Genomic DNA, 15,974 nt, shown 5'->3' with positions numbered 1-15,974 from the left:
CTTCAGCTGTTAAAAAGGCATTTGGGGAGCAATAAAATTTATATTACACAATCACCCTCACTGTACTGTAATAATCCATAAATTAATTTATAACTAGATTATAAACCTATGCGATGTATGGGATGCCTCCGTGACCTCTTGCTTTACCATCTCCTCGCTCTACCATCCCTATCGAGCAATGAGATGCAAATTGAGCTGATGCAAATTGAGCTTAACTTCTCAAGAAATTTGATAATATCTATGGATTTAGTGGGGGCAGATGATTGTGAGCTTGAACTTGTGAAGCTTGTGCTTAACATTGCAAGCACTTTCAGAAATTGAACCTCATTTTTATAAACCAACTAAATATTGATGTACATATAATAATTTTTCAGGAGCTAATTATATTTTGAGAAATATACTTGAGCGCTGCTATTTCATCTTTTCATTGGGAAACATAATTTATCTAGGATAATTAATGATCATGAGCGCTTAGAGCTTGAGCTGACTTTCAGGGTCGTAACATTTATAGAGATAAGTATAAATGGATTCTAACTTACTATAGATAATGCTATCTCATGGGAACTAAAGATCGATTTACCGTTGTAGTCTGCCATAGCCAATCTTTTGATTGTAGCCTCATTGGAACTCTAATTTTGTCACTTTATATATTCATCTATTTATTCCACTTTGATATTCCAGAGTTTTCTCAAAGCTTTTTGCAACATAAATATTTAAAATACTAAATTCAAGAAAAAAGCTGAAAAAAATTTTCATAGCCCTGCAATGCACCTTCGTGGAGTATGAGAGAAGTTTCGGAGCCTGTTTCAAAATTGGATTTAGAAGCTTTTTTTTTTTGGACAATGTGTTTAGAAGTTTTAAAGCCCTTAACATCATCTCCACCCATGGATCATATTGTCAGGCCTTTCCTCTCTTTCCCTTCTCTTCCGATCGGCCCTCACACCTTCCTCCTCCCTATACACTCCCTCTTTGACCCCACGGTGTGGTCTTGGAGTTTGAGGTGAGCAAGAGGTTGGGTGAGGGTAGCAGCGACGACAGAGATGGCAAAAGTGGGGCTGGGGTTTTGTATCGAAGAGGGAGAGAGATAGTGGGCCGTGGCGGCTGGCCAGCCTCGAAGCACCACTCCATGTTCACGGCCACCGTCACTCTCCGCCATCTGATTGTGCCCGCCCGCATCCTCCTTCTCATGGCACTTATCGAGCCAGTGCCTCTGGGCCTTTCTGCCATCCTCCTCCTTGACGACGGTGGGCCTAGACTTGGCCTGTGTGGTGGCGATACGCTCCTACTCCTCTTGGATCAAAGGTACAGAAAAAAGATCAAGACGAAATTCTTATTGCTCAAAGATCGGGAGAGAGGCGACGAGAGGGTGAAGTAGGCCTTCTTATACTTGGACTTGGCAGCAAGGAAGGGTCGCACTTGAGTAAACACGTAGCTATTAAAATGGAGAAGCCTTCATTTATATATATATATATATATATATATATATATATATATATATATATATATATATATTAGATTAGCAAATGGAGAGACATGTTTGCTCATGATGCATGATGGTCGAAGAATATAAGAGTTACTTTTGCAAAAATGAGTATGGTTTATCTTTGGATGTTTGGCTGCCAAAATAAAGATGAAAATCACTTTAGTCCCTAAAGTAACATCAGACCATTCAGATCTTGGAAGGCTTTGAAAGTGTAGAGATTGAGAGAAAAGAGAATTCCTCAGTTCTCCCTCTCTTTAGATCAATCTCAAATTATGGTTTCAATTTTTAATAATAAATAATAAGTAGTATTATTATATTATTGTTTGATAATAATACATGGTTAGCTCGATCACTCAACTAGTGAAATTTTGTGGTAAAGGGACGTCATCGTATCTTTGTGTAGCATCTCCTCTTAGTCACTAGGGGTGCAAATGAATCGAATTGGATCGGATCTTGAGTGACCCCAATCTGATTCGATTCTTTGATCGGTTCAGAATATTGGATCCAAACCTAGCCTACTAGAAGATCGGATCAGATCGAGTTGGATCCATGATCAAATTTCTTGACCTAATGGATCATTCGAGTCAGATTGGATACATGTATAACCTGATCTTAATCCATATATACGAATTCGGTTCGGATCCAAATTGGATTCGGATCAACATAGAGCCGTCTTAATAGTGGCACTAGTTTTTTAGCTTAGTATCAGTCTCAATCATTTTTTTTTCATGAGGGTTTTAACTTGATACTTAGATTAGGATTTTGACATAAGAAAAAAATTGAGGATAGAAGATATGATTCTCTTCACCGATTACACTATAGGATTACTAAATTGGATGATTACTAGCTTCGTTGAGATCTGTTATGTTTAAGAAAAAGAAGTATGAGGCCAACCTTATGGCAGCAATCTGTAGATCTAAGATAATAAATCTTGTACATTACAAAAAATGAGTGGAGACTTAAGAGTCAGTTGAAAGTGGTGATAACTCATGGTGGCTTGAATAAAAAAGGTTGAAGTGGATTCAATAAATTTTTTTGAAGTTTGGATGGTATGACTATGAAATATGACATGTCATAATCTAGTTGCCCTACTGAGTTAGCTGGAGATGGCTGAGTACAAGTATTTTAAGGATATAATTATTTTGAGCAATCATGAGAGTTATCTTAAGGTGGCAGAAATAAACAAGAGATGTTATAAATTTATTGTGTGCAGCTGATAATTATGTTGGTAATTATACTTTTTGATTACTCATTTTTTTATCTAAAATATTTGAAAAATTATTTTGCTTCAATGGTTCGAGATCAAATATTATGTATTGAAGTTACGCCTACAAGTTTTAGGATAATACTTGATATATCGGTATACATAAACTGCTAATGATGCTATTATTTCATCTATATTGCCATAATTTAATGGTAAAATATAAAATTATAAGAGCTCCATAGAGACTTAGAACGAATTAGGAGATGCCATAGTTCAAGTGAATATTCAGGTCTTGTATTGGATTCGGATCGGATCAAGTTATTTATCTTAAGATCTAAATCAATCCAAAATTTTTTATAGGTTAGATCCGATTGGATTAGAATTTAGCAAACCCAGAATCAATCCAAAAAATAGAATGGATCTAATTTTAAAACCCAACCTAGCTCCATGGATCTTTTAAAGTGGATCGATCGGATTTATTCAGGTCGGGTTGGGGGTCAACCCGACCCATTTGTGCCCCTATTAGTCGCTAGATAACTTATTGTGTTTGCAATTAGTTGTCATCTACACCATTTCTAGAGTTAAATTGAGAATTATTGAAGTTGTGCCAGCTCTATTATAACATCATAATAATGATGATGATAGTAATAGTAGTAATAATTTATATAGTAAGAAAATAATGTTGTAAATTTTTTAATCAAAACAATATTTTGAAATGAAAATTAATGAAGCCATATAGTATTTGTCATATTAAAATAATACCAACTTCGACCAAGATATCGCCAAATACTAAACAGCCATCATAATGTATATATACTAAATACTACTAATAGGTAATTATTTTACAATTTTTTCGACTAAAACCAATGTCCACCGTTGCAAGCAATGCTGCAAATCATGGTGCTATTGCTTGTATGGGTATCAAGTGGCTCGGATGAGAAAGAATCCTCCCTTGTTCATGGCTAAAATGGAGAGATTCGGTGTCCTACGACGAGCCAGCCATGTAATGATGAAAAAATAATGATCCAGAGAAACTGTTCACAGAACATAGAACACCCACTTGTTCACTGACCATTTCGTAACACCGATGAAACTGGATCTCACCAATTCAATGTAGTCCACTGCATGGTTCGTAAGCCCTATAGAAAAATCAATTATTGGCAGTGGTACTGGTTGTGTAGGATTATTTGTCAACATTTCTCAAATATTGAAGAGTAATGCTATGAGGCTCCATTTTATGCACATTTCTCAAACGGACGGTCACACTAATCTAATGCGAGAGCAGTCTAATAAATCAAGATACAGAAAATTTCACAGAGTCTACGGGCAAACCTCGCCCTGCCTCCATAGCCGGATACTAGATTGCTTAACAACAAAAGTCGCTATCCAATTTGCTGTCGTGTTCATCTTTCTATAAATATATCGGACTCTTACAGCAGTAGCTCGGTGGAGAGAGGCCCTGATATTCTGGAGAAGTGGATGATCATTAAATTGCCTGGCCTCCCTCTGCATCCACGAAATGACAGTAGCTCAGTCACCTTCCAGGACAATTCGCTCCATATGAAGCTGCTGCCTAGCAAAGGTGGCACCTACACAAGCAGCGTGAAGCTCCACAGTCGGAACCAAAAGCTCAAAAAGGTGAGAACCACCGGTTGCTAAAAGTCTCTTATCTAGGCCATGGATAACAAAGCCAGCTCCGCTCTTGCCCACTCAGACACTGCCATCGAAGTTCACTTTGACAAATCCTGGGGTTAGGGGCTCCTATGAAATAGAAAGAACCCTATGGGTCGCTGCAGGGGCAGCCATGGAGCTCTAGAGAGTGGGGATGTCACGGGACGAAGCGGCAGTATCAAACTGATAGTACTTCTGAGCTAAACAGACAGCTCGCTCTAGCACTTGATGAGCAAGAATCACTTTACCATCGAAGACAAGGCTGTTCCTGGACAGTCAGATCTGGTAGGCAATATAAGCCAATGGCCCTCTAGTAATAAACGTCCTGTTAGCAATACTCTGATGGATCAAACTCAGAAAGGATGCCAACCAAGGGTCAGACTCCTCTCCCAACGGTAATCGCCCACCCATCTCTAAATCACCCTCGCCCAAGGACAGCACAGGACAACATGCTTCGCAGACTCATCCTCCATCCCACAAATTGGGTACAAGGTCGGAACCTCCATGCCTCACTCCCAAAGTAAAATTCGAGTAAGGAGTCGGTCCTAGACAAGCTTTCAAAGAAAAGACCGCATCCGAGGATGGGCAATGACTCTCCAAATCTAGGTGGTCTCAATCTGTCTGGAAGGCAGTGGTTTTGTATAAATGAGAGAGGTCTCTCAAAAAAATCTTTGAGCAAGAAGAGTAACCTCAAACCCTCGCATCCTGCGTAGGGTGCACCAGAAGCAGGATGGCAAGGATTCGTTTCGCAAGTGGCCTCCCAAAGTAGCGAGTGATCTCTTGACTCCTGTACTCTCCAGTCCAAAGTATCAGTAGTGATGAGGTCAGACATCCATGTGTGGTTCTCCACCTCGATGCTCACAAAGATCGGCGAGCGAGATAGAGCACAGCTGGAGACCCAGGCATCTTGGATCATTGCGATTGAGCGACCGTCGCTTATCAAATATCTAATTTACTCCATCACCTCGGGCCTCCGAGCATAAATCTTTCTCCAGATGAAGGAGCACCCTCTAGCCAGCTGGATGGGGGTCCTCTCGCTCCACTCACCGTAGCGGGCATGCATCACACTGCTTTAAAGAAAGTATGGTCCAAAAGAAAGCAATAAAAAGCACTATAGAAAGTAGGGAATAAGTTTTCATTTTATGCTGACGATGATTCACTTTCTCACACACTATCACACCCATTAAGGATGTAACCATTATTTTTATAGATTTTCCATCATGAGAAGTGATTGTATTGATGGATTAGATTATTATAGGTCCACATTCATCTTCACATTTTTGTCTTCAAAGCCATGACAAAAACAGGACACTCGGTCTTCCCCTTCAAGAGATTCCTTGCAACAATCTTTGCTAATCTTGAAAACAAATCATCAAGTATGTGCTCCCCAAAGTCATGTGCAATCATGGGTCCTATCACTGCTCTTGTATTCTTTGCCTCATCTTCCCCGCCTAGAAAATTATCATATATGTAATCATCACTAGAATCATCGAGGGGATCGCAATTTGACTGGAATATTTGCTCTCGATCGAGATCAAATGGTTCTACATTTTGTATATCTGCTTTCACTTCCTCTATGTAAGGTGCATAAAAGGGCAAATTGAATGCATCCATTTTTTCCTTTTGCAAGATACCCTGTATTCAAGGTATCAACATGTTTCAAAGAATCAGGTGTCAATATTATAGCAAAATAGCGTTTAATGATAAAAACATAAAAGATGTTTAGGAATACAAACAAACTCGAAGTATTGGATTAGAAATCATCTTTATATATCGATTCTCATATCTTTATATTTCCACCCGCCTCAACTCTCTTTCCATTTGCCTTCTTGTTTACTAATTTCTTCCATGAGAGGTGTCATAAAGATCGGAAATCTGGCACCCATAAAACATAGCTAACGTACCACAAAATATTTATGAAAGCGGATAACATACCTCTACAACCATAGCATTGAGTGCCTCAGCCAGTTCTCCCCAAAGCTGGCTTGCTTCTCCACTTGGTGCATGTTTGCTCATCCTTCCCAAAAATGTTAAGACCATTCATCCTCCGGAACTGAGTTCTTGGAAACGGGACTCAAGAAATGTCGTGAAGTCCCTCCGATATTGCTCTTGATATAATTTCACCATAGTAGGTGGACTCATCTCTGATATGCAGATGTTTCCCTCATTTAGTGGAATACCCGTGTCACTCTCAACTCCCGGAGGAACCTAGTATTTCAAAATTGAAATCAGTATTTAGAAATATTAAACGATATATGGTTGCAAAAAATGAGAAATAATGACCTTATATATATATATATATGAGAGTATATCAAGTGAGAGGAGTGGCTTAATATGAGATGTGAGAGGATATAATAACAATCTTTGGATCCACATCATATATAAATATATAGAAATATCTATATAGAACCCAAGGTAGGGTTCCCTGTGGTCAAGGCCTTACGGTAGGCGAGAAAGTCTTTGTGCACCACATGTGATGTAATAAATTTGACATGGAGCGCACCACCCAATTACCTTAAAGCACATAGCATACTTAATGATGGGACATACGTTTAATGCCATCCAACTTTTTCTTCCTTCAATTTTCAGTGACAAAAATATTTTTTCCTCTATACAATAAAGAAGGAATAGTATTATTACTTTCTAATACCTTGTATGACTTTCTGTGAATATATATGATGTCCTGAAAAATACAGATAGCTTTCTGTATATTTATAACATTTTGAATAATATATATGCTTTCTGATATTTTGTATGACTTTTTATGGATATATATAACATATCGAATAATATATATGATATCCTGTGAATATATATGACTTCCTATGAGTATATATGATATCTCAAATAATATATATGATTTTCTGTGAATATATATGATGTCTTGAATAATATATATGGCTTCTTAATGCCTTATATGATTTTTTGTGAATATATATGACATCTCGAATAATATATATGACTTTCTGTGAATATATATGACATCCTGAGCAATATATATAACTTCTTGATGTCATATAAAGCGTTAGGAAGTCATATATATTGTTTGAAATATCATATATATTCACAAAAATTTATATATATTATTTGAGATATCATATATATTCACAAGAAGTCATATAAGGTGTTAAGAAGTCATATATGTTATTTAAGACGTTATATATATATTCATAGAAAGTCATATATATTATTGGAGATGTCATATATATATATATATATATATATATATATATATATATATATATATATATATATATATATATATATATATATATATATATATATATATATATATATATATATATATACTCACAGGAAGTCATATAAGACGTTAGAAAGTTATATGTGTTGTTCAGAATGTCATATATATTTACATAATATCATATATATTATTCGAGATATTATATATATTCACAGAAAATTATATAAGGCGTTAGGAGGCCATATATATTGTTCAGGATGTTATATATATTATTCAAGATGTCATACATATTCATAGAAAATTATATAAGACAGGAAGCTATATATATTATTTAAGATGCCATAAATATACAAGAAGTTATATATATGGTTCAGGACATCATATATATTCACAGAAAGTTATACAACGAATTAGGAAGTAATAATACTATTCTTTCTTTGTTATATAGAGGAAATGATATTTTCATCATTGAAAATTAGAGAAAAAAAAAGTTGAGCGATATTTAATATCCATCCTATCTAAATGTGCTACATGCTCCAATATTATTAGGCAGTATGCTACTATTGCACCTCATATGGTACACAAAGAATTACCCTAAGGTAGGCATAGTATGGACTTCCATGGGGTTAAAGCCTTTAGGCCAGGGGTTGCACCACGAGCGGCCCAAGGATAGGTCGCGGGTTACTGTGGGTGTCCAAAGCCTAATCCCGTGGCCCATTTGGAGGGGACATGTGGTTTGCTTTAGGGCTGATGGATTTGTTCGGTTGCAGCCATGGGAGCAGAGATTTTAGATTTGGGTCCAAAACTAATTTCTTAACTCTGTAGTATAATTCAAAATTAATAATACACTTTAGCTGTTAAAAGGCATTTGGGGAGCAATAAAATTTATATTACACAATCACCCTCACTATACCACAATCATACTTAAATTAATTCACAATTAGCAAATGAAGCGACGTGTTTGCTCTTGTATGATGGTTCCAGTAGCCATAGAAGTTACTTTCCCAAATGAATGATCTGCAGGGTCACCGTTGGATGTTTGGCTGTGAGAATCACTTTAGTTCCTAAAGTAACACTAAACCATTCAGGTCTTAAAGGCACTTGAAAGTGTAGAGATTGGTGGAATAGAGAGTTCCTCACTTCGCCCCCACTTTTGATCAATCTAAACTATTTTTACTGTTTTTAATAATACATAATAATCATCATTAGATTATTATTATTTAACAATAAGAAAAAATAATATTAAATAATTAATGTAGTTACTATATGAATATTAATAAATAATCCTATTTAATAACATTACTTTGTTCAACCAGCGCATTTTTCTGTTCATATTTAATAATAAATAACAAATCAAATCTTAATCATATTATTATTTAACACTAATAACAAATAATAACAAATAATTAATATTTTATTCAATCGTAATAGGTATTCATATTTAATAATATATGATACATGATATTATTTTATTATTAATATTAAATATTAATAAGATTGTTAATAGTGATATTATTAATGCTATTGATAGTGATATTATTAATATTATTAATAGCATCAGGCAAGATATCATGCCTTGGTGAGTTGCATCTATGGCTAGTTCGATCACTCCATTGGTGAAATTTTGTGACTAAAAGAAACATTAGATCTTTGTGTAGCATATGTTCTTAGTTATTGGACATCTTATTGTGCTTGCAATTGGCAGGACTGCAAATGGATCGGATCAAACAGGATCATGAGTGACCCGATCCAATCTGATCCGATACCTTAATCGAGTCTTAATTAATGTTAGACTCAAACCTAATCCAAGAGAAGATTCAGTAGAGTTGGATCAGGTCTATAGCCAAAATTTTGGATACAATAGTGGGTTGAATCCTCATATAAATTAGCTCCAACCCAAAAAATTTGAGTCTGAATCAGATTCAGATCAAGCATAGCCAACTACTACCAACCACATAAAATAGATGATAAGTAATATTGCTCTCAAAATAAATTATAATACAAAAATAATTTTAAACTTATTTTTATATTAAAGATATTGCTCATAGAAGTCTTGAATCATAACTTACAGGCAGAAATAAGTCTAGATGCTAACAGGTTATAGAGTAGGCATTTAGAAATCAAATGGATCGAGTTTGAATTTTGTAAATCTAGATTTAATTCAGAAAATGAGATAAATCCAATTTTAGAATCTGACCTAATCCCACAAGTCAACCAAATCCATTTACAGCCTTAGCAATTAGTTATCATGTAAATTACATCTAGAGGCTTTTTTTTTTTTTTGAAGGTGAATTGAGAGGGTGCAACATGAGGACTTCCTAGGGGGTCACCCATCTTAAAATTACTTTCATCCAAGAATGCTTAACTACATAATTCTGATAGGATTCAGTAGATTGCTACTAATATAATCACATCCTAAACCATGTTTAGAGTTAAATTGAGAATTATTGAAGTTGCGTCTTATCATACTTCTATATTTGGTAGAGTGCTACCATGGTCTTCAATTTTGATCAAGTATGTTATAGTTATGTCACAACAAAGCTAAAAGACATAATAAGCTAGAATTTTGTATGGCTTGTCGTCTGGCTAGCTCCATCATGATGATGATGATGATGAAGAATAGTAATAAAAATAATAATAACTATTATTATTATTATTTCTGCTATTATTGTTATAATAATAATATTATTACTATTATTATATTATTATTATTATTGTTATAATTTTTTTAATCCAAACAATATTTTAGAATGAAATTTAATAAGGCAGTATACTAATTTTTCGCATTAAAATATGAAATTCGACCAACAAGGCATTGCCAAATACTAAAATAGCCATCATAATCATCATAATCTATATATACTAAATACTACTAGCAGGTAACTGTATATATCTTAAGAAGAATAATAAACTATATATTGTCAACTGGCGCAAGCAATCCTGCATTCATGGCGCTATTGCTTGTGTAGAGAGATTTGGTTTCCAGCTACGCCATCCATGTGTTGTAGAAAAAAATGATGAACCAGATAAAATGTTCATGGAACATAGGACACCTACTCAGTCGCTGACCATTTCATAATACACAGACGAAACGGGACCTCTCCGATTCAACATCATCTACGTAAGCCCTGTAGAAATAAGTATTAGCGGCAGTATTATTTGTCAGCATTTCTCAAGTATTGAAGAGTAATGCTACAAGGGTCCATTTTATGCAATTGAAAAGTTCTCTTTACCCTGTGGTACAAGGGGATTAATGTAACTTGCAAGAACAGCTGCCATGCATGGGTTGAAACCAAAAGAAAGCATTATATATAGATAGTAGGGAACAAAATTATTATTTCATGCTAATAATGATTCACCTTCGCACACACTATATATTACACCCATTAAGGACATAACCATTATTTTTATGGATTTTCCATCATGACAAGTGGTTGTATCGATGGATTAGATTATTATAGATCCAAATTCATCTTCACATTTTTGCCTTCAAAGCAATGACAAAAACAGGATACTTGGTCTTCTCCTTCAAGAGGTGCCTCGCAACATTCTTTGCATATCTTGAAAACAAATCATCAAGTATGTGCTCCCCAAAGTTGCGTGCAATCACGGGTTCTATCACTGCTCTTATACTCTTTGCCACATTTTCTCCGCTTAGAAAATTATCATATATGTAATCATCACTAGAGTCATCAAGTGGATCCCAGTTTGACTTAAATATTTGTACTTGATCGAGATCAAATAATCCTACACTTTGTATCACTGCTTTCACTTCCTCTATGGAAGGTGCATAAAAAGGCAAATTGAATGCATCCACTTTTTCCTTTTGTATGATACCCTGTGAATCAACATGTTTCAGAGAATCAGGTGTCAATATATATAGCAAAATAGCGTTTAATAATAAAAACATAAAAGATGTTTAGGATCTCTTTTTATCCCCTTATGGGAATATCCCCTTAACCAACCTTCGCTTAATTGAGAAAAGGAATACAAACGAGCTCAAAGTATTGGACCAAAAATCATCTTTCTATGTATATCAATTCTTGTGTCTTTTTTTTTCCATCCCTCTCAACTCTCTATCCATTGGCCTACTTGTTAACTGCTTTCTTCCTTGAGAAATGTCATAAAGATAGGAAGTCTGGCATCCGAAATAAAGCTAAAGTACCATAAACTTACGAAAGAGGATAACATACCTCCAGGACCATAGAATTCAGTGCCTCAGCCAGTAGTCCCCAAAGCTGGCTCAATTCTCCACTTGCAGCATGTTTGCTCGTCCTTCCCAAAAATGTAAAGACCATCTGACCTCCGAAACTGAGTTCTTGGAAGCGGGACTCGAGAAATGTCGCGAAGTCCCTCTGGTATTGCTCTTGATATGATTTCACCACACTAGGTGGACTGGTCTCCCATATGTAAATGTTTCCCTCATTTAATGGAACACCGGTGCTGCTCTCCACTCCCGGAGGAACCTAGTATTTCAAAGTTGAAATCATTATCTGAAAATATCAAACGTCATGTGGTTGCAAAAAATAAGAGTTTAAATAATGACTTAAAGAATATATATATATATATATATATATATATATATATATATATATATATATATAATTTTTTTAATCATAAAATAAAAAGTCAAGTAGAAGAAAGCGAGATCGTAACTAATCTTGTTCCGCCGAATTGTTATCAATATCATATGTCATGGTCTTTTATAGTATATAGTGTTTTGATTTTTTAATACTTATAATGATCCTCATTATTGTAGGATCATTTTCATTCTTCATGTCTTTTAATTTTATGGATGCTTGGATAACAAAATTGTTGAAAAAAGTTCTCACTTTTAGCTACAATTTTAAGATTTTAATATATTCATGTTTCACAATTCATAAGCTAGCATTCTGGGTTTTAAAAAGTTAAAACATAGTAAAATCATTTGTTGAACATCCAATTTCCATGAAAAATCAAGTATAATATCTGACCTTTTTATAAGATGCAATATTGATTATGAATATAAAGTATTAGTTAGGTTTGAGTTTGTATGATCTAGTAAATCCAACCTAAACCAAACCCACAATGCCTTTCTTGAAAGAATCTCATTTAATATTCTTTGAAACTAAAAGATATATTTTTCCTTAGTTTTAGCAGTTTACATTTTTTATTTATAAAAATTATATTTTATTACTATTTGTTTAGAAGGAAAGGAGGGACATGTTAAGTGTGACAGTGTCTTCTCAACTTAATTTATTCATAAATATAATGGATAAGTGGTCATAGCTTGAGTCGTTGGTCCATTGAGGTATGTTAGACCCAAGGAGTATTGACCCTATAAAAAACATCAAAGAGGGGAGATTAGGAGGTTTGGCTAAATTTTTGTTTGTACAGGGACAAGATGAAAGGTATAAGTATGATCAGAACTTGTGCAGATACATATTTAGCTTCATTTTGATTATACATTAGATAAATTTTAGATAATATAAGGAACTAAAAAAAATCTAAATTATCTTTTGAACTAGTCTTTTGGATATCTTATCCATAATCTATGTGGGATAAAGAAATCTGCAACGACAGAACCATATGGGTTTGTATTTTTATGATGTTTATGATAGGTTTGTATTTTTAGTCGAGCAAGTTACATTGTTGCGGTGGTCATACGCAAGATAGAGTATTAGAGTACCTCCAAAAAAAAAAAAAAAAAAATCAAATAATATATGCAGCTAGCGTGAATGATATATTAATTGTTGGGTGCCTTGCATGTCGCATGTCGGACCTGCCAATCACAAAACGTCGTCACGTAGTTCAGCGGGTCCCATGTGATGTAATATACTGACAGGGTGCCACGTGATACGTGGGACCAGCTGATTCACGAAATATCGGATCCACGAATAGCCAATTGATTTCAGATGGGCGTGCGAAGATTAATTTGTGCAAGTCTGGGAAAAGAGGGGGGAAAAAAAAAAGGGCAAACCTGAGAGAGCCACATAAGACAGAAGGAAGAATGAAAGAAATGAACGCTCCGAGAGGGGAAAAGCCTCCCATAGAAAGAGCCAGGCACTCCCACAACATAGAACGGCGGAATCCGCTCTCCTTTCTGCCCCTTTAATTTCTCCTCATATCCTTCCAGGGACTGAAAAATATTGTTGAAGTCGTTCCCCGGGAGATCGTTCAAGAAGAACTGCACCTCCGGCGAGGGGCGTCCCAGCCGTCGGCTCTGATCGTCGACGATATCGATCACCTCGAAGACCACGTGAAACGTGTTAGGACCGGAAGAGCAACCCAAATCAGCCACCACCATGCTCTCAGGCAGGATGGTCTTATAGACCTCTCTCACGGCCTCCTCCACTATGGACTTCGTTTCAAGTATTGCCTTCTCCTGGACAAATTCACAAGCAAGAGGTTAGAAATGGCATGCAATGTAGAACCTTGGGATAGCATGAGAGGCTAAGGAAGATGACTGACTTGAACCCTGGAATTGGTGGCGTAGCTGGTCTCTCCAGCTCCTCCAACCATGTGAAGAACTTGCTCTACCTTCATCCCCATTAATTCCTTCTAATTAACACTTCTAGTTGTTTACTCTCTCGCAAAGTGAATACACTTCTTGCGGTTTAGCATGCTCGCTCTCAGCCATGAGGGTCTATTTATATAGCTGGACGAACCTGTTTCACGTGCGGACTAAACGTCTTAAACAAATTGCTCGAATGGTTACGGGTTGCATAATGGCTGACGTTAGGTCCCTTGCGTCACCTAAAGATTGTAAATTAAAAAGAATCCAACTTGAGTTTCGCCTCTAGATCGATGTGCGTTGGCAAAAATATGGCCAATCTGAACAACTGAGGTGACCGAAAGAAACCATACCGTATAAGAGGACAATATATTGGCGTATAAAGTGATAACCATTTTTGATATATGTAATGGTTAATGTACTCATAAAAAAATAATATCATCGTAAGCAAATTGGATAGCATTCCGTTTGTCACAATGAAGAATGGTGTATTTAGCTTCCGTTTCATTCAATAAACATTGATTATGACTGGATATTGGTATGTCAGAAGTGTACACACTAAAAATACACACACACACACACACTCTCTCTCTAGGATCAGATGCTTGACGGTCTATAAAAATGTCAAGAAAATTGCTTAAAGAAGAGGAATGGTGTGCAGCAGCCTCAAATTTTCAACTCATTAGTCTTTAAGTGAGGTGGCCATGAACTGACGCAATACTTTTTTTTTTTTTGATATGTCATGCAATACGTGAGAATAGGTAACTATTACATCACACAGAAGAATGGAGCAAGGAATACAGTGATCTTAATCATAATTATTTAAAAAAGGACTTTAAACAGAAAAAATTGCCGCTTGTCAACTACCCATGCTACTCCATGTTAGATTTAATTTTTTAAATTCGAGCATCTTGCTATATCGAAGACGGGGAGTAGTCCTCTGGTCTTTTACCATCAATAAGAACTTTTAGTTTATATATATGTTAAAAGTACATATATGTTTGTTTTTATTTTTATTTTTAATTTTGTTTTTGTATATATTATTTCCTCGTGGTCGGCCAGCAACAGGCTTTGGTGACACTGACTGCAGACAATGAGCAACCTCCTTACCTATAACAACAAGCTCCAAGAGAAACATTTAGGGAGCAAATTAGCGGGATTGTAAGAAGAGCGTAAATCTTTTATGGTGCACCACACAATGTGATGCACAGCACGCACGGCCGTATGCACAGCTTACTGTGCGATGGATCGATGGATCAATGGTGCATACGCACAGCTACATACGGTGCATAGCATCCATCCATAGTGCGATGGATCGATGGTGCACGCGATGCACCCACTATGCAGTGCATTGCGCGCACAGCAGAGGATCCACATTCTTGTAAGAAATAGATCAAATTGTCCGACATACACATGAATCTTATTTGTATATTCTGTGCATGTAACTAGTGTTCATTAGATTCGCACCAAAAAAAAAAAAAAAACTAGTGTTCATTAGATGAAAGTTATTTTTAATCCCTTTATGATGAATTTTGCTCATATATTTAATGATAACTCTTTTTTCTTGATATAAGATGACAACTTATTGGTATCATTACCAGAAGCGAGTATACTTCAATCAATTAGCGTCCATCCCTTCAAGATAGACATCAACTGTTAAAATCTAAATGGTCGTGGAACATATATTTTTGCCACCAAAAAGGTATATATAAAAAGAAAAGAATTGCCATAAAAATGTGAGCATATATTTCTTATATCGATCATGTGTCGAAATAACATTGATTAAAGAGAAGTGCATATGTTACGGAAGAGTCTACATATATTCATTAAACATTATCTCTTATCTCCTACCACAAAAGATAACGTTGACTAATTAAGAGAAGTGCATATATATATATATATATATATATATATATATATA

The 15,974-nt window shown here is 35.5% G+C and overlaps 1 protein-coding gene and 1 pseudogene across 1 annotated transcript; both read right to left on the bottom strand.

Moving 5' to 3' along the window:
* Nucleotides 1-5,630: 5,630 nt before the first annotated feature.
* LOC140851166 (anthranilate O-methyltransferase 3-like) lies at nt 5,631-6,884 on the bottom strand (annotated as a pseudogene).
* Nucleotides 6,885-10,871: 3,987 nt separating this feature from the next.
* LOC105049999 (anthranilate O-methyltransferase 1) lies at nt 10,872-14,145 on the bottom strand. Its single transcript, XM_010929837.4, has 4 exons — nt 14,011-14,145; nt 13,520-13,924; nt 11,754-12,026; nt 10,872-11,398 (listed from the first exon to the last, which is right to left on the bottom strand). The coding sequence occupies exons 1-4, from the start codon at nt 14,089-14,091 to the stop codon at nt 11,036-11,038; spliced, it is 1,122 nt and encodes a 373-aa protein (XP_010928139.3). The 5' UTR covers nt 14,092-14,145; the 3' UTR covers nt 10,872-11,035.
* Between the last annotated feature and the right edge of the window lie 1,829 nt (nt 14,146-15,974).

The sequence above is a fragment of the Elaeis guineensis genome, chromosome 8 (genome assembly GCF_000442705.2).
Source record: "Elaeis guineensis isolate ETL-2024a chromosome 8, EG11, whole genome shotgun sequence".
In the NCBI taxonomy this organism is placed as follows: Eukaryota; Viridiplantae; Streptophyta; class Magnoliopsida; order Arecales; family Arecaceae; genus Elaeis; species Elaeis guineensis.
Note: the sequence above shows the minus strand (reverse complement) of the source record. Positions and strands in the feature narration are given on the sequence as shown.